This window comes from Xenopus tropicalis, chromosome 8 (genome assembly GCF_000004195.4).
Source record: "Xenopus tropicalis strain Nigerian chromosome 8, UCB_Xtro_10.0, whole genome shotgun sequence".
Lineage (NCBI taxonomy): Eukaryota > Metazoa > Chordata > Amphibia > Anura > Pipidae > Xenopus > Xenopus tropicalis.
Window position 1 is genome coordinate 83,667,697 of NC_030684.2, and position 27,786 is coordinate 83,695,482.

The 27,786-nt window shown below is 39.3% G+C and overlaps 1 protein-coding gene across 2 annotated transcripts in view; it reads right to left on the minus strand.

Annotated features, from left to right (window-relative positions):
* Positions 1-1,745: 1,745 nt before the first annotated feature.
* The window catches only part of gtf2a1 (general transcription factor IIA 1), a 59,823-nt gene continuing 33,782 nt past the window's right edge, over positions 1,746-27,786 (minus strand). The window contains exons 6-15 of one of the 2 annotated variants that reach the window (XM_031890476.1): positions 24,181-24,255; positions 12,162-12,203; positions 8,773-8,874; positions 8,486-8,675; positions 7,812-7,876; positions 6,180-6,255; positions 5,066-5,199; positions 4,657-4,965; positions 4,457-4,546; positions 1,746-3,770 (exon numbers count right to left, since the gene is read on the minus strand). In XM_031890476.1, coding sequence (XP_031746336.1) covers positions 3,663-3,770; positions 4,457-4,546; positions 4,657-4,965; positions 5,066-5,199; positions 6,180-6,255; positions 7,812-7,876; positions 8,486-8,675; positions 8,773-8,874; positions 12,162-12,203; positions 24,181-24,255 — 1,191 coding nt within the window. In that variant the 3' untranslated portion in view covers positions 1,746-3,662. 2 annotated transcript variants of the gene reach the window in all.

A 27,786-nucleotide genomic window follows, 5' to 3' on the forward strand; every position in this document is an offset into this window, starting at 1 on the left:
AAAGGTTTTGATCAGGCTCCATTGAAGCAAAAATCTACGTTTAGGGCGGAATCGGCTGGTGGGGGTAGAATTCCTATTGTTTCTTCCTCCATATTTGACGATTCAGCCCTGAACGTCAAAAGGGGAAACAAACAATCTTTCCTGCAACCAATATATATCTTAATACATATTATATAAATACATTGAAAGGCAGCTCTCAAAAAAAAAAAAAAAAGAAAAAAGCCCAGGTGAAGCCACAGAAAAGATCAGCATGTAGAACACAGAGCACTCATGGGACTTCAATGTTCAGCTTCAAAATGTAATGGTGTAAGTAAACATTTCGGTCCTACAGACCTTTATCTAGACCTCACAAACAGTTTCCCAAACCAAACAAACTGAATTAGTCCATAGTGGCTGAAAATCAACTATTTTAATTTGTTTGGGGAACGGTCTTGTCTTGAGGTCCGAATCAACCTACACCATTACATTTTTGCACATAATTTAAGTCCCATGAGTTTATATACATACTGGCTTGTTTGGAAGGGTTGAACGTAGATGTTGTAACACTAAAAAGTTTTATTTATAGTGAAAGTTAGTATCTGTTTCTCCATCATCTACTAATAAATGTATTCTTTGCAACAAACACCCTCTTTCATGAAAAAAAGTGTATTGTTTTTAGTCCTGCTGAGCCATGAACCGCATTTGATCCTTTTTACCTTTCTGACCCTACGCAGTAAGCACTAATCCCATGTTTTCAAAGTGTACCTGCTTTGTAAATGAGTCTTTCACCAATTCAGCATGAAGCACACATGGCTCACAGCAGCTTATTTATATAAACTACAGTAGTGGCTCTCAAGCAAACTTTTTTTTAATTGAAACTTTTGGTGTTTCCTTAACTGGCTGGCTTACAACATTGGCTCAGTAGTCAGGAGGGTAGACAATGTAAAACCAGTCACAAAAAAACCCACTCCTTTAAATAAAACCACTGAAAATGTTTATTAAAAAGTTACTCTGGATAACTTTTCCTATGCAAAACATTTTGGGGGGAGGAAATAATTATGTCAAGTTTAGTTTATTTTTATTTGCTAAGCACAAATAGACAAAAAGTAACAAAGGTTACTGAAAGAATGGACAATGCTTTGCTACCATGCAAATCCAACCTGAATGAGCTTCCTTTCAGAATGTTGTATACCAACAAGAACTGGGGGTTTCATGGTTAAATACTTCCTGCTAAATGCTGTATAGACCTTTTCATTTTCTTTTAGTTGTCTACCATCTGAAGAGTTTCTAAATCCAGTAAGACTTTGTCAATAAATGGAGCTGGAAAAAAGACTCATGATTCAAGAGGTTTCTCTGCATTTGTGCCTCAGTAGCACCATGAGACATCCCAATCAGGAGCAAAAAGGCTGTACGGGGGAGTTACCGAGTCTGTTGTGCAGATCTCATGGATTTCAAGACCAGAATATATGTTTAGTGGCAGGGGTCCTTATTAAAGAGCCCATGTTTTAAAATGATAAACAGCAAATTTAGGGATGTTTTACTCTAGCTTTCAATGTACACAATACCAGAAAACCTAAAAACTAAATGTTAATATCAGCAAGTCTTAAGACGTTGGTTTGATAATATAACTATTTTGCCAAATCCTTCAGTGTATAGGAAGAACAAACCTAAGGCAAAGAATACATATCCCAAGTGGTAAAATAAGGACACAGAAGCATCACTACAGAAAACTGCCTAAAAGGAAAAAGCTACATTCAAAAAGTATCTCATTTTTAAAATAACTTTAATTAAAGTTTTTTGCAAAGGTAAAATATTAAAACTTAAAATAGATCAACAGTTTCTAACCCAATCCTAAGCATGGCATTTAAAAACATAATATTCATTAAGACAAAAAAGCAAACTTTATCTGCAATTTTACAGAATTTTACAAACATAATAAATAGATTTGTCCGCCCTTCCATACAACTGTATGTACAACAGCAGTTAACAGTAGCGCAAGAGTTCCCATAGACCAATATAAAACCCAAATCTAGGAACACCCTGATTCACACAGGAGCAGCACTACGTACAGTCGTTCACACTTAGCAAACTTAAAGCTGCTCCATTCTTTCTCCCAAAACACAGGTACAAGTTAACATGGAAAGTCTTTGGGCGTCATTACGGCAAAGTCTGAGCTGCAAGATAGACCAGTAGGATATTGCTCACTGTGCAAGGGATTCTGGGAGCACAGTTCCTACAGAATAAAAAGGTATCCAGTCTCAGTTTAAGGCACATTAACAGATGCACCTTTGGTCCCATTTTGCAGGCCAGTTGTTTTGTTGTACAAACCCTTTAACTGCCTCCTAATCAAGCTACATATAACCACCATAATGACAGAACCAGACATCACCCATAGAATGAAGGTGCATTTCCACTGCAGGATTGCTAAAGTAACCATACAACTGATTTATGGTAACCAGAGGGTTATTTAGAGCTAGTTCAAATGCAAAGTTTGTATGGATTTAGGCACTAATTGCAAGGCAGTTTGAGCAATTCTTGATTTAAACCATTCTTAAAGTCATTCCTGTTAATTTTAATGGTGTTATTAAATTTTGTAAGGTTGCAATGCACTACAGATATATGCAGCCACTTCTGTGTAAAAATCTTATAGAAGGGCCTTTACAGCCAAGTGTCCCAACAAGTGCCAGCAGTGCATTAACCACAAAGAACACAAATTAATTTACATTTAGGTGTCTTGATCCATTTCAACTTAAACATAAATAGGAAGCAATTTTTGTATAACAGGTAAATGAGGCAATACTCATTGTGGCAAATTAAGCTAGAAAACAAGCCAGTTGAGGATTCATTAAAGCACAGGCAGTACCTAATTCAAGTAGTCAAAGCTAAACAGGCATCAAGAGGCACTGCCATTTTGACTACAATGGAAACTAAAAACGGCACATTAAATGGTAAGCAGATATGGGACCAATCTTAATGGATGTTCCACCTTGCACTTAATCATTACAGCAGTGTAAGAACACTGCCTGTTATGGAATATACCTGCCCACTCAATGCATATCCAATGAACTGAAGGGTATGTCTTAGACAAATGTATTTAAAGACCTTAATGTTGAACAGTTGAAAAAAAAAAATGGAGGATTTTGGGATCATCAGTGCTAAACACTAAGACTGAAGCTTAATATACTGTCATTGAAAGGGAAGTGGTTCTAAGAATGGCCAAAAATTAACCAGGAGACATGGTAAGTTTGTCCAGAATAAACTCAACAGCACTATTAAAATATAGCAACTGTGTACTCCGAGCAGATGTTAGTATAGCTGTAGAGTATGGCTGCTCAATGCCTGCTGAATTTGCGTAGCAAAGGAGATTGAAGTCTGCAGAGGTTTAAGTGAGCAAGTTACACACTAAAGCCATTGCTGGAATTGGCAGCTTTGTCCACTATAGTCAGTGCCAAGTTCATATTGCCCCTACCAAGCCATCTTGGGTGATTTAACACATCCTTTAAGTTGGCAATATGATCCACATTTCCCTCTGATGCTCCACTGGGGAACTGGACATTTTGCTCCAGTCAGGCCCTGGGATGAATAAAAGGAGGCAATCTGCATAATTTAGGTCTATCCCCTTGCGTTCATCCAGAAAATCCCCTAAAGCTCTTTCATTTGATTTATCAAAAGCTGGTGCATCTTCACCATTCTGCATCCCCAATGGCTTTGGAGAAGACAAAATCTCGCCCATTCAGGTTCATGATGCCATCTTTAAGATGAAATTTCCATTTGTTTTTACTTCTGTGGATCTGGGGAGCAGAAATAGAAGGGAAATTAAAACCACCCAAATAAGAAATTCTGCTTATTGTTACGGAATATAAAAGGAATATGGTTGACATTTTTCGCCCACACAAGACAAGGATCAGGAAGCCATATTATAGAACTTGATGCACACTACCATATAGCAGTAGCCACAATTTTAATATGAACTCTGAGACTAACAAGCAAATTGGCACGTGCAATTATATGGTATGGTTATCTCAGCAAGCAGTTGCTATGACTGACACCACACACCGATTCCACATTTCTGCATGCCATTGTCAGCTGTGGGGAAGAATGTTCTGTATGGTTAATCAAGGGGCAAATCACAGATTGTACAATTTCTTTTTTTAAATCTATAATTCAAAGGAGCCGTGAATATTCTGTAAATTATATCCTTTTTAACATAAAAAACGCGAGACTTTGCATTCTCTCGCGTTTTCATGCGTATATCGGCTACATGTGCCTGCACCCGAGCGTATCTCATTCATTCGGGTGCAGGCACAAGTAGCAGGCGTAGGGCTGAATTTTCGGCAAGCGCTTTTCCGCTTGCCGAAAATTTCAGCCCTACGCCTCGTGTGGCATCAGCCTAAGACAATGATCATTAATACATACAAACTATTTCTCTACAACTTGCTACATGTTAAGTCATGGAATATCCTCCCCTTTAATTTACCTTATCATACTGGCAAACTACAACATTCTCTGTATCAAAGAGCTCCTGCCCTTCCTCATCGCTTACATCATCTTCACTGTTGAGTGGTTCCTAGGAGAAAAAATAAAAAATAAAGCTCCAGGAAACACCACTTCTCTATTGAGTTTGAGTTACTTATGGCAGTACAGCTATTGCACAGGAGTAAACAGTTTCAAAATTACCTCTTCCACTTGACCATCTTCTCCATCTTTCTCCTTGTCCTCCTCTTCCTCATCATCATAGTCTTCATCCTCATCTTCATCCTCCTCAGAGGATGTGTCCCCAGCACCATCAACCTGCAGGACAACCTGCTGCTGCTGACCTTGTTGCTGCTGCTGACTTGTCACAGTAAGCTGTCCCTGTGTTGGTGCTTGAGGAGCAGACATAGTAGTGGGTATAACTTGAGTCTTGTTTCCTGTAAACAAGATCTGTTGTGGCTGTATAATGACTCCGGTCTGTTGGGAGAGGCCTCCTGGAATCGGAGCTAACACCTAGCAGAGAAGTAAACGGTTTTACAAGAAGATGTACAAAAGGGATTTTTTTTTTTTTTTACATATTAAACACATTTACATATGTTACATTTATATTTACCTGTTGAATAACAGGAGCTTGAACTCCACCTGGCTGCATCTGTGGAATTACTTGCTGCTGCAACACCATGGACTGCTGAGGCTGGATAAGATACTGAGCACCATTTGCTGCCCTTACCACCTGCAATAGTTGGCCTGTTTAAAGACAAACAAAAAGTTATAATATAATATAATAAAGCTGTACGCTTTAAAATAAATTAACTTTATTTTTTCACACTAAGTCCTGTGAGTGCGGCTTCTATTTTCTGCATAATTTGTTAGTCCTTTAAATGACTGCACCCAGGCAAACTAAGACTATATTTAATGCGAGTGCCTGCTGCTGTTAGACATATATATCCATCCCAAATATACATATGCAATGTTTTGGAGCCACAATCCTTTAAGACAGTGCCATCCAACTGACGGCTCGCTACCCCCCTCTGTGTGGGCCCCCCCCACCTGTCTGGCTGCTGTGACTGCTTACCTTTGTGTAAGCTTTAAATGGTATCAGTACTGAGAATACTGGCTCCCTGCATTGTTCAGACCTCAGATTCAGGCTGCAAGCTCTGTATTGTTTTTACATGTAATTCCCTGTAATGTTCACACCTTTTAGTGCCTGTATTGTTCACACCTCAGGCTCGGATTATAAGAACCCACATTGTTCACACCTGGCAGGGGTTTGTTCTTGGAGTTTGTTAGCAGTTGGAAATTATTGGTCCCTAAGGTATGTAATTATATGCTAGGAGTAGCTGTGCTATCCACAGGGAAGGAGGAGGCATATGGATTTAAGGGTATGTCAATGACATAATTCTTCACATACCAATTAAGGGTGATATCCCTGCAGCAAGCACCAACCATTTGTGTTTTTGCTGCGCTGCCACCATTAATGTGGGTATGGTTTTAAAAGCTTGTGCGATAACATGGGTGTGGCTTGAAGTGGGTGCAGTTTAAAAAAGGGGAGTGGTCAAAATTGGCTTCTATTAGCAGCCCTCCACCATGTACAGGCTCTATGTACCACAGAAGTTGGACAGCACTGCTTTAAGACTTTCACACCTGTATGGATTCTCCTGTTGCAAAGAATGATCATTCCAATTAATGAATATAGTGAAAATATCTGTATATGGCAATGTGCTCACCAGAGTTTGTGATCAGCTGCTGAACTGGTGTAACACCAGCAGGAAGTGCCAGGGTGGCGGCTGTAGCTGCAGCACTCTGAAACATACAAATATAAAGTTAATATTTAAAACTGCAAACCCTATCCCCCCTCCCAGCAGTTTATAAAACCATTAACTATACTATATTCATTACCGGACATCCAAAAACATTTAAAAGGACAAGTATTTAGACCCCTTGGTTGAACTATATCTAATCTTTGAACTTATGTTTTACAGCATTGCTTGGTTTGAAAACAGGAATTCAGTTTGTTGAAAATTCTGGTTTTCCAGCAACATATGGGGATGACTATTTAGCTTTGCCTGCTATATACCTCCCTCTGTCTGGTGTTTTTGCTTGACCTCAATTTTGTATTGATGGTCAATACAAAACTTACGGCATCCACAAGTTTTAAACGCCCCTTTGAGATGTTTGTATCCCTCATGTTTAGTCTCAGCATTGGTTGCTACCCAGTGATATAGTTCTCATAACCCCCAGTTTGTAATAGGGTAATAGGAATCAAACAGAAAATGCTGGTCAGTATGAGTAGGTTTCTTGCATACATCAATACCCAGCCCCCCCCCCTTCCCCTTCGAAAATTACACAGGCCAAAAAAGCCAGCTTGCTATCTCACATCTTCCCTTGTGAAATTTCACCTTGAATTAGTTCAAGATCTTTCCTTTCCACTTTATAAAGGTTGGCTGTAAGGTATAAACCCATGACAACCATGTTTTTGTCTATTATGGGGAAAAAAAACCACAACTTTTGCTCTTGATTTAAAGGACATATCAACCCCCAAAATAATTTTGTCTAATAAAAGAAAACTTAATGCAAAGCAACTTTGCAATATACATTCATTACGTATTTGTAATGGTTTTTGAGTTATTTGTATAAAATACTGCTATTAAAAGCAGTGTTTGTCTGTCCTTTCTATTCTCATGCCCTGGTGGCGCTGGTGTTTGAAACAATGTATCAATGTAACACAAGCAGCAGATTTTACAGACCGGTCTTGCTGGAGGAGCCTGGCACTTGTAACATTGTTTAAAAAGTAACCACCAAGAGTTCAGCAAATGCTGCTTTCTACAGCAATTAAATTTACAAAGTATCTTACAAAGTTTTTTTTTTTTTTTTAATTAATTATTTTTGGGGTTGACATGTCCTTTAAGTGGTATTAAGACATGGGTCCAGCAAACAACAAACTTGTTCTGGGTTCAGCTCTGTTCTGCTGCAAAGGGTGATGTCCTGAGCCTCGGTAGTGGTGATGACACAAAGCCAAACTGAAGACCTTATCATTCAAGCTTTTGAAAGCAGTCTAACTTTTTTCTAGAAGCTGCTAGTAGGAACCCTCCTGAGTTTATTCATATCTAAATAACAGTAGTGTGGCCACTTTAGAATGATAGTCTGATGTGTTCAGTACCACTGTACATCTCCCTTTGTGCTTCAGTGACACTGCTTGTCAGCAACATACAATGCCACTTTGACATCCTTACCACAGTGGTTTCACAACTGGAAGTCCAGTTTCCAACTAGATACTGTATATCATGACATAGATGAATGAAAATCTCAATTTATACAAATACAACAAATGGCAATGAATAGGAACTGCCACACCATACCATTCCTTGTGTTGTCATATGCTGAATCAACTTAGAATCTTGTACAAGGACTTGCTGCTGGGGAGCTGCAGAAGAAAGAATACTTTTAAAGGGAACGTTACTAACAAATGAGCATGAAAACACAAGGTATGTATGATCTTTTAAACCCGGATTTATTCTGACTTTTCATAGCTAGCAATGGTCTCAGTGCATCTCACATTAGTAACACAAAAATCAAAATCTGAAATTTTTCTGTTGAGCAATGGTCTCACGTTTGATAGAAATGTATGGAACACATAAGTCTGGTATTTTTGCTTTCTTCTAAGCTTTGAAAGGCTGAGAAAAAGTAAACGCTTCTTGGTAATGACAGAACTATTGCAATGGACTATGTACTGTACCCCTTTCCTGGCTTATATTGCCTTGAAAAAGACTTCTCATTTCCCCTACGACAGGAACTGCAAAAATCATAGCAAAATCTTGTGGGGAAAAAATCCATGTTCCCACTATGAATTTTTTTTTTTGCATTTAAGGCTGCCCATTTTGCTTAAAAATTTTAATATAGGCTCCTGTAACTGACAGTTTAAGTGTTCCAGATGTGTTGGTCTTGGAGATCAAATAACATATTGGGCATATTTATTCAGCCATATTATCTCGACAAGTAAAGTAACTCATTTTTCATATCTTTTTAAACTGACCTTGGTGTGTGGCGGGGATGAGAACCTGCTGAGTCTGTGTCTGGTGAGATGCTGCCTGTTGCTGCTGAGGGTGCTGCGATACATGATGATGCTGAGGATGTTGCTGTTGTTGAGCCTGCAGTAGAAGTTGCTGTTCCTCAGAGTGAAAACCATCAACTGCTTTAGACTGCATCAGCTTGCTTTCCCAAAGCTTGAAAAAGAGAGTCCCTGTCAATCTGAAGCTCCCACAAAAGTTCCTTTATGGTGACACAGAAGACTGCTTGGAGAGCATGCCATAGAATACTTACTGTTTTCAGCTCCATTAAGACTTGCTCATCAACTCCCTCATCCAGAAAAAGTTCCCTTACATCATTGATAACATCTTCAATCACAGATCTGTACAATTTAGGCTGTAAAACATTGGAAGTTATAATTTTAGAAATAAATGACAAGGTGTGCATAAAAGATATATTTCCATACACATCATTTAATTTGAAAGACACACAAAAAAGACAGCTTAGCTCTGTAGCTATTAGAGATCTCAACCATACAGATACTTAGAGTCAGGTAGTCCTGATAGTAAACCACTAACATTTGCTGTTATATAAACCACTGCAATCCAAACCTCACCATACTATTTGCCTAGTGAAGGGCAAGTATATGCAGAATTCACATTAAATCCCGATATACCATAATTGGTAATAAGCAGAGTTGAATTTGGCAGTTTTAAAGGTATGGGAAACCTTCTAGAGTATGCCCAGTTCATATACAAACACTGAAGACTGACATAGAATGAATGAGCTCAAAGTAAAACAAAACTGCAGTGAAGCAATTCAATCCCATAAGTGCACAACTTGACAAAACACATTTCAAAGCTTTTCTTAAACATAAACAGCCATAATAGAAGGTATGACTATTTACTACTTGTAAACACTTTTTTTAATTGCAATAAACCAGGGGCCACCAAAACAACTAAAAACCTGCAGTGGGCAGGATTTTATATAATGCCTGCTATCTGATGAAGCTGCTGTATATTTTTAGACCTATGACAATACTTTCATGCCCATTTCCACAATATGCCTCTAAATTATAACATCCAAAAAGTATGATTTTGGAACTTCTACAAACATAGGCACAGTTTTTGACATCTCTTTTGCCCACCTTTTTTTAAGCTGGTTTATTATTCCCAACAATACCTGTCCCAGTGTGGAGCATACAATTAGCGTTCCCTACCACAACATACACTATGTTCAATTTTATCAAGAGCCAGTTAAACTACCACTATGTTTATGGGGGAAATACACACAGACACAGAGAGAACATGAAAAACTATTAGCTCTGTTGTTTCTAATCCCTTCTTCTGTGACCCAAAGAGAACCAATGCCTGGTGGCTATGGGTGGAATTAGCTATACAGGTATAGGACCGTTATCCAGAATGCTCAGGACCCAGGGCTTTCAGGATAAGGGATCTTAATTTGGATCTCCATGCCTTAAGTCTACTAAATAATCAATTAAACATTACTTAAATCCAATAGGATTGTTTTGCCTCCAATAAGGATTTGTTATATCATAGTTGGGACCAAGTACAAAGTACTGTTTTATTAGAGAAAAAGGAAATAATTTTTAAAAATTATAATCATTTGCTTATAATGGTGTCTATTGGAGTTGGCCTATCCGTAAATCAGAACTTTATGGATAATGGGTTTCCGGATAATGTATCCCATACCTGTCTAATCATAATTAATATGCTTATAAAGAGAGTCTTCGGAGCTGTATATGATTAGTGTGTATACAAACTTTCAAATTCCATACACGTACTGATCAATAAAGAGTAAAGAGCATAATAATTGGCCAGAACCTGCTGGGGACTTGATCTGTATGGGGCACATCCACACTTCCCCTCAGCTATTTCCATAGTCCAGGAAACACAAGATTTCCCAGAATTTCTCTTGCAAAAAAAGGACCTGTCAGCATTCATGTGGCACTGGCATGTGCATGTAGAGCCCCCACCTTGTTTAGAAACTATCATGGTTTTTAAAAACCTGAAAGAAAGTCATCCAGCTAGCCCTACCCCACAAAGTGGTATTCACAGGTAAAGCAAGTAGTTAAAAAATGAAGTATGCATTGCAAATGCAATTCATGCCGAGTCTACCCGTCTAACATTTTTTTCTACACTGACCAACTGCACAAAAGAATTAAAATTATTATGACCAGAAATCAGCTCTGAGGACATTAGACACTTGTGCAGCATAACTAAAAATTTGCTTTCAAATGTTGGTAAGGATGCATTAGTTTTCCAAGCCACATATTCCTCTTACTACTAACTTTTTGTCCCATAAGTCTCACTTTTGCAATTACATAATATAGAGCTTTTACACAAGTAAAAGTCACATGGGTAAAGTAGCATTAAACATACAAGGTGGCTATAAAGCGGCAGATGTAAGCTGCAGGTCCTCTGACAGGCCTCCCAATCAATAGAGCCATACAATGGCATTACGCAATATTACCCACCCAAGGTAGGCATAATTGGGGGGAAGATTTGCTAATTGGCAAAGCAAGTCTTACCATGTAGGACCACCTTTAGGCCAAATATTCTAAGCCAATGGGCTGGGCCACACAAATGCTTTCTATGTTGAGTTTCCATAACTCCCTATTCCAAGTGGAATTATTTCCTATAATTAAATATACTCGAAACAAGGTGAATTAATGGTTTGTAAAAAAAAACAAAAAACAAAACAAAACAAAACGGGGTTGCAAAACGGATTCTGTAATATAATATGGAATCCCTCAGGGGGTGGGGGAGAAGGCAATGTATAATATTCTTTGCATCCAGGGTGGCAGTACATTTTATTACAGCAGGTTATTAAACGGCTTTCCCATGGTCTGAAATTGTATCCTTTCCTACACACGGCGCTATGCAGCTGCATACAGAGGGCAGCCGCCTATTGCTGGGACGGAATTGAAGCAACAGTGAAATATTTTTACGCCGACATCAGCCGGACCGAGTGCACCGATCCTGAATGTTTCCCCCTAAGCCACAGACACACACAGACTCCTCATAGAACAGCGAGAGCAGTCCCGACGCCAGAGCAGCAGCGCTCCACCTCCCGGCCGCAGCCCGCTGTATAAAGGCTTATATATATAAGGAGAGGGGGAGATGGTGATGTCACCTGCCCAAGCCCCGGCCCCTCCTGGCAGAGTCTATATTAGACAGGGCGAACACTGTATATAAACAGGGCCGCCTAGGGGAGGAAGGACACATCGGGAAGCCATGATGGGAGTACGCGGTCGGAATAAGCGGGATGCGCAGCCTGCGGCCTCCCGCACTAAAGCGATAATCGCTGGGGCCGTGTTGCTAAAGCTGCGGGGGTGCAGTTTGAACACCCCTTTCGTTAATTTTATTGCTTCGGTTACACCAGAGGGCTTCCCTGCCGTCACTATGAGCTTTATAAGGAGGCGCAGCGCCGGCTGCTAAGACTAACCAATATGTTCCCTACCCAACAGTCCGCCACCATTACACCGAGCTGGCGCCCTATCCTCACAGCAGACATATGTGAGGCGCCAGCAGTGTGCTGCCTAGCTATTCAGAGGAACACTACAACAACCAGCAACCCCAGCAATCCCCCGCCCCCAGGTACCACCCGCTTTTACAACCCAGCAGCCCAAGAGGGTCCGCTACTTGCCCCAGGGTCCTTACCACGGGGTTTGCGTTAGCCGAGGCCGCCATTTCCAACAGGAATTAAGGGAGGGTGGCCCTAGCCTAAATACCCCACACACAGGAGGCTACCGACCCACAACTGCCCCACACACCTTGTATGACCTGAGTGGCAAATACAGTGGCTATAAATTGTGCCACCCCAAGAGCAAAGGGAGAAGGCACAGTTGCCCCACACCGGGTATATTCTCTAAGTCTATCAGCACGAAGTAATTTGCTCCTGGATTTAGAAGGGTAATAAAAGCCCGGGTTACAGTGGGTATCAGGCAAGGGTCTGGGGCACAATAAAACCGTATTACATTTTAAATAAAAATGGAGATAATCCCTTCCGTTTGCGGATAAAATAGTTTGCCGCTTTATTCTGGGGTAATATAAAATAGCTAATAAAATCAACCGGCAAGGCTAGTTACGAAGGGGTGGGATTAGAAAGGCAATAAAAACTGTACTGCCGGGGTGATGCAGGGGCAGTTTTGGGGTTCGGAGCAGGGCTGTAATAGAGGGGGCAACTAGTGGGATTTCTGGAAAAGGTGGGTTATCGAGGATATGGCATTAGACGGCAGCTTCCTGGATAACAAGCCGGCTCCGGTTGTGCTGGGATGGGGCCGCCGCCGCCAGCCGTCTGCTCTCAGTCGCCGCTCTCCTTTATATACCGAGAGATCGAGCTGCGAAGACACGGCTACCAGGTCACGGGGGCGGGAACTCTCGCGAGAAGAACGTATCACTGTGAGGCGGCGCTAGTCGGATCTTGTAGCCCGCTGATGAGTGTAGGAGGGGCTTAGAACTGACGAATTAACTGTATAAATACCGAAACAGCGACATTAAATATAATATATTATGTGTGTGTAACACTACGGTTAGCGAGACGGCTGCTAGTCATGTTTAAGCTATATACAATGTAGATCTGGATTTATATGGAAATGCTTTATACGCAGTCGTTGGTCACTAAGAGGGTCTAATAAGAGACCTACAGTTTGGGGTTGATTAATGCAGACCTGAACTGACATGCAGAAGTATAATCAGAGTGCTGACATATCGATTTTATTTACAGGAGCATCGTGTGTAACTCGATATTAGAAGCTATGCTTTCACTTCAGTCACACGGCAGTACGGCCATAGCCTGGGCGTGGCTACATCATTCTGATTCGTGTTCTACACAAAGTAGCCCCTGCCACGGTCCGCAAATGATACGTCTTTCTGTGAAGGGAAGGTGAGGCGGTGTATTTCCGTTCATGATATGAACCGTGCTGCATGGTGCGCCCTCACACTGGCGCTGAAGGAGCACTGCAATGCGCAGGCAGAAGGAGGAGCTACTGTACATAACTTCAACATGGCTGCTGATGGGGCTCTCAAGCCTCAGAAAATCAGTTGATGCAAACTTAGTGGTTCTCTGAGCACTTTTGCAATTTACATTAATTTTCAGCTTTAAGTGGTTTCTGAGATATTAGCAGCTTTAATGCTATGCTAATAGTAACCTTTCAGGTCAGCAACTGTTTTTGAAGGCCAGAATGTCAGTGCCCTAAAGTTCAGGGGGCCCAGGCCCTGGGCATAGCTCTCCTCTCCCAAACCCCTCCTCTCTCATTTGGTGGGCAGTGGGAATGAAACTAGCAGAAGTACAGCAGACTTGCAGTTACACCACAGAGTTAGCCCTAGGGCTGCTATAGCCCAGTTGAGTTGCAAATATCTCAGAATCAATATAAATTGCAAGTATGTAAACTTTAGATTTTTGGGTTTACCTCTCCTTAAATATCTAGGCATCTCTTATTACTAATAGTCTTTTTTTTATTCAAATAACATGAAGCTATTTTTCTATATAAATGCAGATATTTGCCAGACTAATTCTGTATTTATTCAGTGCCAACATTTTTTGCAGGATTTAACATAATTTCAAGCAGACCCAGACTGGCAATCTGTGGATTCTGGTAATTGCCAGAGGGGCTGCTGTAAAATGCCATAGACCAGCGCTAAACAACTTCTGTGGTGCAGAGGGCTGGAATTTCTCTAGCATACATAGTGGAGGGCCGCTAATGGAAGCCAGTTTTGACCACTCCCACTTTTTAAACCACACCCACTTCAAACCACATCCATGTTATCACAATGGTGGTAGCACAGCAAAAACCCAAATGCTTGGTCCTCACTGCGGGGATATCAACCATCATGTCATATTATGACACACCCTTAAATTCATATGCCTCCTCCTCCCCTGTGGATAGCACACCAACCCAGCGTAGGTGGTTTTTCATGGTGAGGGCAGTGAGGTTATGGAATGCCCTTCCTAGTGATGTGGTAATGGCAGATTCTGTTAATGCCTTTAAGAGGGGCCTGGATGAGTTCTTGATCAATCAGAATATCCAAGGCTATTGTGATACTAATATCTACAGTTAGTACTAGTGGTTGTATTTATAGTTTATGTATGAGTGTATAGATTGGTAGGTGTGGGTTAGGTGTGCTGGGTTTACTTGGATGGGTTGAACTTGATGGACACTGGTCTTTTTTCAACCCTATGTAACTATGTAACTAACTATGTAACTATGTAACCCAGAGCACATAATTACACACCTTAGGGACCATATAATAACTATTTCCAACTGCTAACAAACTCCCAGAACAAACCCCTGCCAAGTTCACCTCTCACAGGCAGCATAGGGCAAGAAGAGTATGGCACACACAGGCAGCATAGGGCAAGCAGAGTATGGCACACACAAGCAGCATAGGGCAGGCAGAGTATGGTAGACACAGGCAGTACTCTGCCTGCCCTATGCTGTCTGTGTGTGCCATATGCTGCCTGTATGTACCATACCTAGCCTGCCCTATTCTGCCTGTGTGTGTCATACTCTGCCTGCCCTGTGCTGCCTGTGTGTGCCATACTCTGCCTACCCTTAGCTGTCTGTATGTGCCATACTCTGCCTGCCCTATGCCTATGTGTTGCATACTCTGCCTGCCCTACGCTGTCTGTGTGTGCTATATGCTGCCTGTATGTACCATACTCTGCCTGTGTGTGCCATACTATACCTGCCCTATGCTGCCTGTGTGTGCCATACTCTGCCTGCCCTTAGCTGTCTGTGTGTGCCATACTCTACCTGCCCTATGCCTGTGTGTTGCATACTCTGCCTGCCCTATGCTGCCTATGTGCCATACTCTGCCTGCCATATGCTGCCTGTGTGTGCCATACTCTGCCTGCCCTTAGCTGTCTGTGTGTGCCATACTCTGCCTGCCCTATGCTGTATGTGTGTGCCATATGCTGCCTGTATGTACCATACTCTGCCTGCCCTACTCTGCCTGTGTGTGCCATACTCTACCTGCCCTATGCTGCCTGTGTGTGCCATACTCTGCCTGCCCTTATCTGCCTGTGTGTTCTGTGCTCTGTCTGCTCTGTCTGAGGTGTGAACAGGTGAACAATGTGGGTGGTTACAGCCTAAACCTGAGGTGGAACAATGCAGTGGATGAATAATGCAGAGATTAAAAGGTGTGAACAGTACAGGGGAATACGGCCTGAATCTGAGGTGTGAACAATGCAGGGGCCAGTTAATCTCAGTACTGATACCATTTAAAGTTTACACAAAGGTAAGCCATCAAAGCAGCCAGACAGGTGGGGGGGGGGGGCACACAAAGGGGGGTTGCAGGCCGCATGCAGCACTGTATACATGACTGGAGGCACATAGGCAAGATGCAGGGTCTTGTGATGTCCAAGAAAGGAGTGTCGGGCAATAAGCTCTGAAGCTCTCCATTAAAAAGTCATGTCCTACTACTGTCTGAATATAACTCACTCTTCTGGCATCGTCTGTCAAGGTTTTATTTAACTGCATATATAATCTGTTCTCAAGTGTAATATTTGTTTACTGTAGCAGTTAAATTGTACATGTAAAATACATTTACAAGATCACCAGGAAAAAAGCAAAAACTGTACCAGTTTAGGAAGAAACATATTAAATTGTTTTATTATGATATATGTACTGTGCTGTGCATGGGTAGGCTGATTTCCTTCTATATCAAAGGTTTTGGGGCCAGGTTTTTAAAATAATAATGCAATATAAAGCCTATGAAGCTTACTGCCAGGCTAGGAACCATATAAATAACAATATAATATTAAAGATAATTATGCCGATAGCATAAGTTTGAAAGTCAGAAGAGGAACTGAGAAAGACAGATGGCAAATGTGCAAACGCAAAGTGTGGCCACAAAGAAAGAGAGGAAATGTAGATGTAAAGACTACCTGCATGTATAAACATGTTTTAATCAAGGGGTTAAATGCATTGATCTGTTGGTTTATATTTTGCTAATTACATATTGTCCTAGGCTAGGACAATTCCTGGACTCCCAGACCCTGGTAATTTTGCCAGCTGCAACAAAGAATCTTATGACAAAAAAATAACAGTTTTCCATTTCTCCTTTTACTCTGTAATTCAGGTTATTAGAGAAGGTGCTTAGAAGTAAGTATTGTTGCTCTAATCATACCTACTGGCATGTTCTTAGGTACTAGGTAAAGTGCGGCATAATGCCTCTTTTAGCACAATCCTAGTATGGCACAAAAGCCCAGAAATTAAAGTGTTCCTGGAAATGTTGCTGTTAAGGGGTTGCAAGAATAAGCTAGTTAAAATAATGAGAGGCAGTGTGGACATCAAGAGGGTCACAGCACATTTTAACAGAAAGAGAATGCCTTACCCAGCTCACAAGTAACTAAAGTAACTGGAGAAATTCTGGGCAGACTGCCAATCCTGCAAATGGTACAACTAAATTCAAATGTACTCAGAAACAAAGTGGCCATTTAAAGAAAATGACCGTTTACACTGGACACCAATGGGTCAAAGAGGTACAAATATAAAAGGGTTTGGAGGCGAGACTGAAGAATCAAAGCAAGTAAACAGGCTGGGAGAGATTAGCTAGCTGTGATGGAAATGAAAGGCCAAAGGGACAGATTTATAAAAGGCCAGGGTCGGAGATTCATATTTCATATAAGTGAGCTAATCAGGTCTCTCCTTGATTTAAGAATGATTTGCCCATCTATGTTGTATGCTTCCAAGTTTTCAAAATTTATGATAGTAATGACCTAGAAACCAAAAGACATTTTATCTATGCAGTTTAGATCTACCATGATGCCACTGAAATCAAGAGGATTTGGATAGTCTAATCTTGGGTATGAACTATAGTTTTATATTTCAGAAGTGATTTTTTTATTTAATTAAGCTTATATTAAAAAATATTTAATAGCGGTGATTACATTTAGCAGCAATGTCCCATACCTTATGTAAAATATATGAAACCTCAAAACAGTGTAGAATACAGGAAAAGTTGTGATGTTCTCATTACTTCTGAAATCTGAATCTATCGCCATTGTGGTTTTGCACTTTGTTTCTGGTATTGCTGTTTTTTTTCAAAATCACATTCAACATGAATAAGAGCGAAAAAAAACCACACGAAATGAAAACTTGTGTTTTTTGCCTCAATTTACATGAAAATGATTAAAATATGCCTCTCAGTCTTACTTATTGTTCTCTACACTTATGCAGTGTCATATATCATTGTTATCTTTAATGCAGTAACAGTTTAACAACATACTCTCACTACTGGGCTGGTTTTAGAGCAAATCAGCCTGGTACAAAATATTTTAATAGTGCAGCTACATAGAGGTGCAGATAAGAGCGGAATCTGTTTCTTTTGGCCTGCCTACAAAATGCAGGTGGAGAGAAGTGGACCGAACACCAGGTATGACTTTGGCCTAAGGTATTTGTATACCAGTTTGCTGCATGGGGTGACGAACTCAGAAGCAGCACTAACTTTGATTTACTTTGTTAATCTTCAATGCAAATTGCAATTGGTGGTTAATTCTTCCCATGCTAGAATGCATTTCTCTAGCATGACAAAATATATCTAAAATGCTCAATAAAAAATATCAAGCACTAATAAAGCAGCTCTTTACTTTTGGACAGTTGATTAAGATTTATATTTACTGGGGATATATCATTTCTTCACTATTCCATAATTGTTCCAGGACTAAACAAGGTCAATAAATAAGCATCCCCTTAAAGAGGACGTTCACCTTAGATATGACCATTTAAACCATTTGTACAATTTGATTTAATTAAAAATGATTATTTTCAATATATCTACCTGGAAAGAAATATCCTTAGGTCTCTTCTGTCTGCCAAGCCAGGGGATTGCTGACACCCTGACAGTGAAAGGTCTTGTCTATTTTAGAAGCAGAGCGGACTAGGTGCAGGTATTGATCTCTACTGCGCATACTCCATTTATTTACATTTCTGTGATCTGATTGGCTGATGCAATTCAGCTAATAGCATCAATGGCTAGCAGGGCCAGCAAAAGAGGAGGAATGTATATTAGTGAGTGTTGCCTGTGCCTTCCTGCGATATGTCAGTGTTGGAGGCCCACTTGCTGGCAAAGCGGCTTTATGCAGTACAGGTATAGGACCCATTATCCAGAATGCTCGAGACCAAGGGTATTCCGGATAAGGGGTCTTTCCATAATTTGGATCTCCACACCTTAAGTCTGCTAAAACATTAATAAAACATTAATTAAACCCAATAGGATTGTTTTGCATCCAATAAGGATTCATTATATCTTAGTTCGGATCAATTACAAGGTTCTGTTTTATTTCTACATAAAAAAAGAAAATCAGTTTTAAAATTCTGAATTATTTGTTTATAATGGAGTCTATGGGAGACGGGCTTTCCGTAATTCGGAGCTTTCTGGATAACGGGTTTCCGGATAAGCGGTCCGATACCTGTATTACATAAATACAGCATTGACACATTAATAATGATTAATTTTTGTAAATTAAATCAAACTGTACATATTGTTTAAATGCCCAAATCTTTTTATTTTTGAAAACAGTAAAAAAAAAAAAATTAACCCCCTTATATATGTTATATGTTAAAGTCACTGGGGCTAATGTACCAACTAAATTGCAATGCAGTTACCAGTAGCTAATAAATAGCAATTATCAATGGCAATGGCTACCACAGGAGGTTATATCACCTATATTTATAAATTCAGTATGATATCTGCAAGAGTCTGGAAAGGATTGTTGGAACAATACAATTTCTAAGTGGAATCAACATGTTTTTGTCCCAGAATTCCAGCATTACTGAAGTTGCACAGAAGTTATGTGCTTGATGCAATTGCGCTGCTCCTGTTTATCATAATTACTACAACTGTTCATACACTGAGTCACAAATTGTGTGGAAGTCCAGCTGGTGTCATTTCTGCTGTTGTTGCTTGTATGCAAGTGACGCCTGCGCTGATTCTCTATCCTTCCAGTGTATATGTGTGCTGCGCCTATTGATGCTTGACATGAAGGCAACCCTGGAGCGGACACCTGATTAGGAGGGGGTGATAGTTCCAGGGTTCCCCTGTGTCAATAGGCGCAGCAGTGCTTGTTTCAAATGGAAGGCCGGAAGTACTGAGTGGTGCCAGTCCAACTGTACAGAATAGCAAGAAGCACATTTTCCTTTAATAAAAGTGGTTTGCGTGCAACTGACTGTGGGGGAATTGTGGCGACCGCACAAATTAGCCCTTGTGTCATGGGTAACAACTTTACCAATCTGAAAACAGCCATGTTTTGTTAAAATATATTTTACATAAACATCATTTAAAAATATGTTTATGATTTATACTTTAGGTTCAAATGAAGCTTGTCCAAACAATGGCTGTACCCTTGTTTTATCCTCTCTGGTAGACCATTGTTGTATTTTTATATTTTGTAATGAAAAGGATGATCTAATCCCTTTAAAATTTTACCAAATGGGGCACCTTTTCACACAGTCTTTATCTGTGAGCCTCCTGAGCAAAAATTCCAAGTGAAACATTTGAGCACATTTAAATGGTTTAACACAGGCACTAAATTGCATAAGTTCAGTTGCCAATAGCAACTTGTTAGAAAATAGCATTTGGAGGCTTCTGCAAGTTAGAAAATGTGAAAAAAAGGTATTTATGCCCATACACTCATATTGTAGATATCAGTACTTTTGGGGAACGGCAAAACACTCAAGCAGCCTGCACTGCTGAACAGGGGGTAAGTGCTCCCACTGACAAAGGGAACCTTTGAATTACAGCCATCGTGAACATGGAGGTAGTTTCAGGGTCCCACAAACAGGTTGCATCAATAGGAGCTCCTTAATTAGATGCTATTGGTAGTGATGACATTCAAACATGATGAGAATTAAATAACCTTCAAGGCAACCATATTTCCCCTAAATAAATGATGTCCTCTTTGCATAGTGATGTTTAAAAGAATACTGTTATGAGAAAATGTTTTTTTTCAAAATGCATCACATTTTTTCAGATGCAAACAGATTTTTTAATATTCAATTTTTAAATGTCACATGGGGACAAGCCATATACTTAACTTCCCAGGGTGCCACAGCCATGTGACCTGTGCTCTGATAAACTTCAGTCTCACTTTACTGGTGAGCTGCAAGTTGGAGAGATATCACCTCCCCCCCCACCCCGGCAGCTGATCAGCAGAACAATGGGAAGGTAGCAAGGTAGTAGCTCAGAGTAGATATCAGAATAGCAATCAATAGTAAGAAATCCAAGTTTGGCTTGGAACTCCTCTATTTACATGGAAGTAGGAGAAACAATTTATTTGAGTCTTTTTCGGCGATTTCGGGAAATCGCGCCGCTGCGTGTGCAATCTCCCCGTGTGCCAGAGCCCTAATGTGTAGCACCTTCTGAAAGCTCAGACTCAGGCACAATGCACTAAGATGGTGCCTACACACCAATAGAACAACTAAAAAATATATATATTTGTTGATTCAAGAATAAAACTTTAAATGGTAGAGTGAATTATTTTCTATGTGAACAGTGTAATTTAGAAATAAAAAGTACACCATAAAATCATGATAGTATCCCTTTAACTAAAGGGTAATGGGTTTTGATTTATTTTTAGAACAATATTAGCATAGAGGTTAAGTGATCAGCATTTGACATGGGATCACATTCTAAAGACCCTCGAGTTCCATGGGACAAAAGTGCAATATAAATGATTTCCTTTTCCTTTCCATTGTGTTACTGGCTTAATCCCGTTCTGCAATTTAGTCCTTGGCCCACCACACACTTTTATAAGCACACACATACACAACTGTAAGAAATAACTCATTTTATACTACCTGTAAAAAAACAGACACAACTACACAGCTGAACAATGTCTCTATTATTCCATTGTTTAAAATACAAGACATGAAACAATGTTGCCAGTGTACATATAAAGTGCGTAGCAATCAGTAGTAATATTATGCCTTTAGGACGAGGACACACTGAGCTACTTAGTAGCAGCTACTTGTTATGGCTACTTAACGCCAGAAAATACCCTGTGTCTCCAAAAACACACGTAGACATAATCATCAGTAAATAATCAGTAAATTATTAGCATTGTCTATTTTTTGTAGCTGTGACAAGTAGCTGCTACTAGTAGCTCAATGGGTCTTCACCATTAAAGACTAGCTAAGTAGATAACAAAACAGCAAATTCATTTTTGTTTCAGCTTTGTGCCTTGCAGTAATCGGTCTCTGTCTTTAATCATCTTTTGTTGGGCTCCACAGGAGACTAAAATGCAATCAATTGAGTTTATGATAACAGCAATTTAGTAAGTTGATTTCTGTGTAGTAAACAGTAACCCATCTAAGCTTTAATGCTCAGAAAGGGCAGTTTCAGTACTGCATAATAGAACATTAGAAGCTAAGGGCTGTGACAGACGGGGAGATTAGTCGTCGCGCGACAAATCTCCTTGTTGCAGGCGACTAATGTCCTTGAAATGCCAGCCCACCAGCTAGAATGTAAATTGGTGGTGGGATGGCATACGCGGCGCTGAATACGTGGTTCCTCTCAAGGCAACTTCGACAAATGGCCGCGCCACGTATGCCATTACACCGACGATTTACATTCTAGCCGGAGGGATGGCATTTCGGGGAGATTAGTCGCCTGCGACAAGGGAGATTTGTCGCGCGACAATTAATCTCCCCGTCTGTCACAACTTTGGTGAAATAAATGAGACTTGTAAAATCTGAGGCTTCTCAAGAGATAACAACTAAAGGATTCCTCAGTTTCTTAGTTTTATGCTGCATTACTTTGAGGCACATTACTTATTAAAAGCCCTTCCAAATAGGTTAGCAAAACATTTCACATGTAAAAAGATACATGTGGATAGTGCAATATCATCATCAGAGGAGTAGAATATTCAAGAGAAAAAGCAACAGGGTTTCAGGTTCATGTACAAAGATCAGCTCATCAGACTAAGAAACCTCTCCTTGCCCAGCAGTCTGAGATGCAAATATGGATACATGCAGGTATTGTGGGCCAATACAATGTTGTTATGTTAAAGATCAACATTTTTGATGAACTTGTCATTTACCATATATATCTAAAATAAATGTTCCTTTAAAAAGTGCTGAGCACATTTGCCTTTTTTGGACAGGAAACATACAGAGTGTGTCAGGCAGTACTTATTGAGTACAGGACATGGCATGCTATACACCTTTGTTTAGTTGATCACAGATTAGACCTAACCACGTTTACATGACCACAGAGACATAAAAGGCCTTGCCTTTGAGGTGACATGAAAAATAATAGATGGATAATAGCATATTACACTTATATTATACCATACTGGACTTTGGGGCATATTTGTTAAGAGTACTGAATGAAATACTTCCCACAATTTTCTACTATTTAGTGGGAAATGTGGGGAGGAAATATATTCTCCATTTGAGTAATATATGCCTGTATATATAAAAAAAAAAAATCATAAGCTTTCCAACTTTAATATATACTTTGACATTTGAGAGTCTGTGGCTTTCTACTCTACAGTCCCGTAATGAGCATTAGGTCACCTTCTGCATCTATCCACTAGTAATGAAAATTATATTGCTCAATTATATGCACATGTGTACATTTCATATTATTTGGTCCACTTTTAAAAACATTCTACATTGTCTGATCTAACACTACAGCATAGGTAAGAGTGAGCACTCTTCATTTAGTTTTTTCTACAAAAAAATATACACGCTACACACCTTTCACCTTTTGAATAAATAGTTCATCTTCCCAAAAGTAATTCAGAGTAAATGAGAATAAAACCTGCCTCATTAACTGTAGCCCCATTTTCAGCAAAACCAAAGTGTAGTAGTGCTTAATTTATAGTGCTTTGGATGAACTCTTTAGTATTTGTGGGTGAATAATGAATTGATGAAATTGGGTAAAAGCTCTAAATTACCTATCAGGAACTAACCAATTGACTTAGTCTGAATTCATACATCTGCACATATAGAGAAACCCCATTATAAATATGAAGGCTGTGCAAGGCATACTTCAATTTCCATATGGTGTACAAATCTACATTGTCTATATTTTAAAATAACCCATGCCGAAAAAAAAAAAGTTTAAAACTATGTTTGGAATCTGTTAGCAACTATCAAATGTTTTATCCACCCCCCCCCCCATATGTTTCAAACACCCACAACCTTGGTTTGTCACATCATTACTTTTGATACCAAAAGCCCTGTAGTAACTTTATTCAGGCCTCTGGCTCCAATGCTAGTGTGAATGTTCTCTTTAATCTCCCCTTAAGTGCAAACCCTAAAACTCTAAGCAGCTTTTTCAAGTACACTGTAAAAAAAAACAGAGATTAGAAAATATCAGAAATCAACAACCTAGAAAAGAACACCCAGCTTGTGCAGGTTCATTAGACATCCAATTAAAATGCAAACAGGCCTACCATGATAATTCACTTTACCATGGACATTAGCTACATAATTTGTGCACATCTGCAGCCTAATAGATGAGAAACTAAGGCACCGCTTCATGTGCTTATTCTTCCCCCTATTATTATAGGTCTTTATACTAGAGAAAAATCTAAGAGTGATTGCAGGAAAAAAAACTTTCCTTTCCCTCATGCTCCTGTGTGAAGATGTGCTTGCACATAATTAGGTCCTGCAGGTCATATGCTCATATGTTTCTCCCCTAGAGCCAAGTAAGACAATTCTTATTGAACAGAACATTCACTTGGCTTTTCCACATCATCTCCTTCCATGTTCTGGTTCAGTGTTTTTTTCTGCTCTATTTCCACCTGCAAAAAAGTAAAGGGGAAAGAATTAGGTTACCGGGTATCTATTTACGACAATCTCTAAGGTAATTAAACTTTGACTTACTCTTTGGTCAAAACAACATTTAAATTACTTTGCCACTTAAGACCCAGCACATATCTTTATTCCCTTACATAGGGCACATGCCTTCTTGTACTAAACATGTTCAAATGCCCCTTGGCCCTAACGCATCTATAAATGTGCTGAAATGCCTGAAACTGCAGTTTAGCTATACAAATAATGACTGCAATTTAAATGGGGCCCAGGTGCATGGGCACCTGGGCCCCATTTAAATCGCAGTCATTATCAGCAAAGGAAGTGGACTGCAACTAGACCTGTACCTGTTCTACATACAGTAAGTAAAGAAGGGGAGGTCTAAAAATACTATATTTTAAATAACATCTTAAACAAAATGTTTTTTTTTTGCAAATGAGATTACTTTTGTACCTTTACTTATCAACCTATCTGGTCCAGCTAAATACCTGCCTACTTCTATTCCTGGTTGCACCTGAGGTCATCAGCTTATCAAATTGTTTATGCTGCCTAACTTATAATAAGATAGCTTATAAACATTATATCCAAGAGCAGATACTGGGAGCTGAAAGCATAACAGTAAGCATACAGAGCAATTTATGTACTGCTGCTGTAATGTAAATTATATTTTTAAAGTTTTGGTATGTGTATGCATAGTGTTCATTTGCCCATGGTATTCCCATGTGTTATCCCACATGTCATGGCAATATAAAAAGATTATTGTAGCCCAGCTCTGATTTCTGCTTTTATATGCCACCCACCAACCAAGTTTTAAAAATGACTCATCAAATGTGCTGCAGTGCCTCCAATGGCTCTTTTGAATGCTAGGTGTTTTGATTTATTAACATAAACGTGAGGTCAGTGATTTCACCATCAGTGGCATACACCCATTGTTGGATAAATTTAACACAATAATGGCACAGGGTGGGGTGTGTTTTGGGAAGGCTTTCTCACTATTTTTTAACTTGTCACAGCTTTCCCCCTGTTTTAGGATTATATACCACCTGGCAATCAGTCGGAGAAATGCCACTGCTGCTTGAAAGTATGCATTTTTGTACCAAAAGCTGTCTGTGTGCACAGGCAGGATGACAGTAGTGTATTGTGGACATGGCACAGCCTGATAAGTAGATACGGGGTACTCAGTCATTTTTTTCCACAGTCAAAATTTTTTTTTTAGTAAATAATGCTATGAAAAAATTTTAAATGATGGTAAAATATACCGACAGTCTGTTTCACTGGTGATGACACTTAAAAAGAATGCATTTTTCCTGACCTATAATATTATCTGTCACTTGGGGAGCAATTTAATAAATACAACTCTTATTGTTTGTTTGCTCTCTGTACAATTAACTGCAAATACACACTCATTCATTGAAAAGAAGGTTGGGCCTCTGAATAACTACAATAATGGTTACATTTACAAATACAGTATGCCATTTGGAAACAAAGATCAAAATAGTTACTAAACTAATTCAATATTTTGACACTAATCTTGTTTTTTCGAACTTACAGAAGCTCTTATTAACTGATCATTTGGGAGAAAGAGAGAGAAATATTGTGGTGGCAAGAAAATGCATCTTAGGCAGACTGCGCTTAATGTATGTAGCCATGGTTACTAACTCAGAAGAGAAAAAAGTGCGGTCAATTGCAAATGGTTGAGCATGAAATAAAAGGAATACAGACTAATGCTTAGAAGTTCTGAAGATATCTGTTACAGATGTTAGGTTTCTAGCTTGCAGGAGACATATTTTTACAGATTAACAAAAAACACAATCAGTGTTTTTTACACTGATTTAAAGCTATTTCATAAATATTATCCATGCTTTGGCATGTCTATCATGCCTCTCCATAACTCTCTCTCCAGTACCCTGATATGGCAGTACCCTGATGGACATTATCCAGATAAACACAAAGGCCAGACATTTTGCTACTGCACAACGGACACCCCAGCAACCAGGGGCAAAAATACTGTTGCATGGGCTGACAGCACACAAATGGTGAGATTTAATCAGGGGCATTATGCTATTTATAAAAAAATATGTTCTGGTAGATGATTAGTTTAACATTTATTCTCTGCTAAACCATGAAAGCAGTTTGCCATTTTTTTTTTTTAGGAATAAGTAGCCACTCATTTTATTAGCATCTCTACTGAGGTTTCATGAGGAATTGCAATTCCCAGTCAGATGAATATATTTGATTATGAGAATTATCTACATTTGCGGGAAAGTAAAAAGTCTGTATATCTTCCATTTCTAAATGGGGACTGCATTGCACATACATTACCACTGGAGGGTGCACATACATTGCCTTTCATTAGACTGTACTTCCTGACCATTAGTCCTCTATAGCACAAATACTCATCGTAATAATATTCTTCCAACTAGGCATAGCAAATAAAACAAAGTTTTACTATACAACAAAAGGCCATATTTCGAAGCAATCAGCGCATCTGAGATCACACAAAGTTTGCTGCAGAATTGGGTCCATGCCATTTTGACATTTGAAGAAACATCTATATTTATTGATGTGCACTGAAAAAACAATCCATCCAAGCGTAAGATATGGCCAAAACCACCTTAATGTATTTCATGTGGTTCATGCTGTGCCACAAAATGTCTCAATGTCTTTATATTACTTCATTCAACTGGACTCTTTTTTGACACATATATCAATAAATATGGATGCTATAAATATATACATTTTTATTTTTGAATATATATATATATATATATATATATATACAAGACCCTTGGTGCTGGCTGTGTTTTATTTTATATAATAAAGGCTGCAGTGGCAGCCGAAACGTTAGATGTTATGTTGTAAGTAAAATAAATTTTTTCCTGTTAAGTCCTGTGAGTGCGGTACCTTCCATTTTGTATCTATTTCTGCATTTTTTGTACTGCACCCAGGCAATTTCTATTGCCTTATCGTGAGTGCCTGTTACATTACTGAAGATTTATATATATATATATATATATATATATATATATATATATATTTATATCTTTTTATCCAGTATGCCGTACTGCTTGTTTCGAGAATCTGCACACATACTAGATGTGAAAGGGTTGCTGCATGAAGAAGACCCAGTACTTCCTTTCAGTCTGAAATTAAAGATTATTTCATATATGGAAGGCTTGGAAAGCAACTGTATCTCATTTGCATGAAATGGGCAAAAAGAAAATACATCACGCTAAACAGTTTATTTAGACTTTACCCACAATCAGAATTATGCTCAGAATTATCATTTCATTATATAATTGACAAAAATAACTGTCTCCAAAAGTCATTTTCCTCAGCTAATTGAATGTACAGAAAGTCATTGGGTGCTAAAGCACCAGTTCTACAGCAATGGAAAAATGCTGGCACTCTTACACCAGCAACAGGATTAGAAAATCATCATTAATCAATTAATCATCATCAATAATCATGTACTGTTTTATACAGTACATCTAGAAACATAATGCATGCTTCTAAACAAG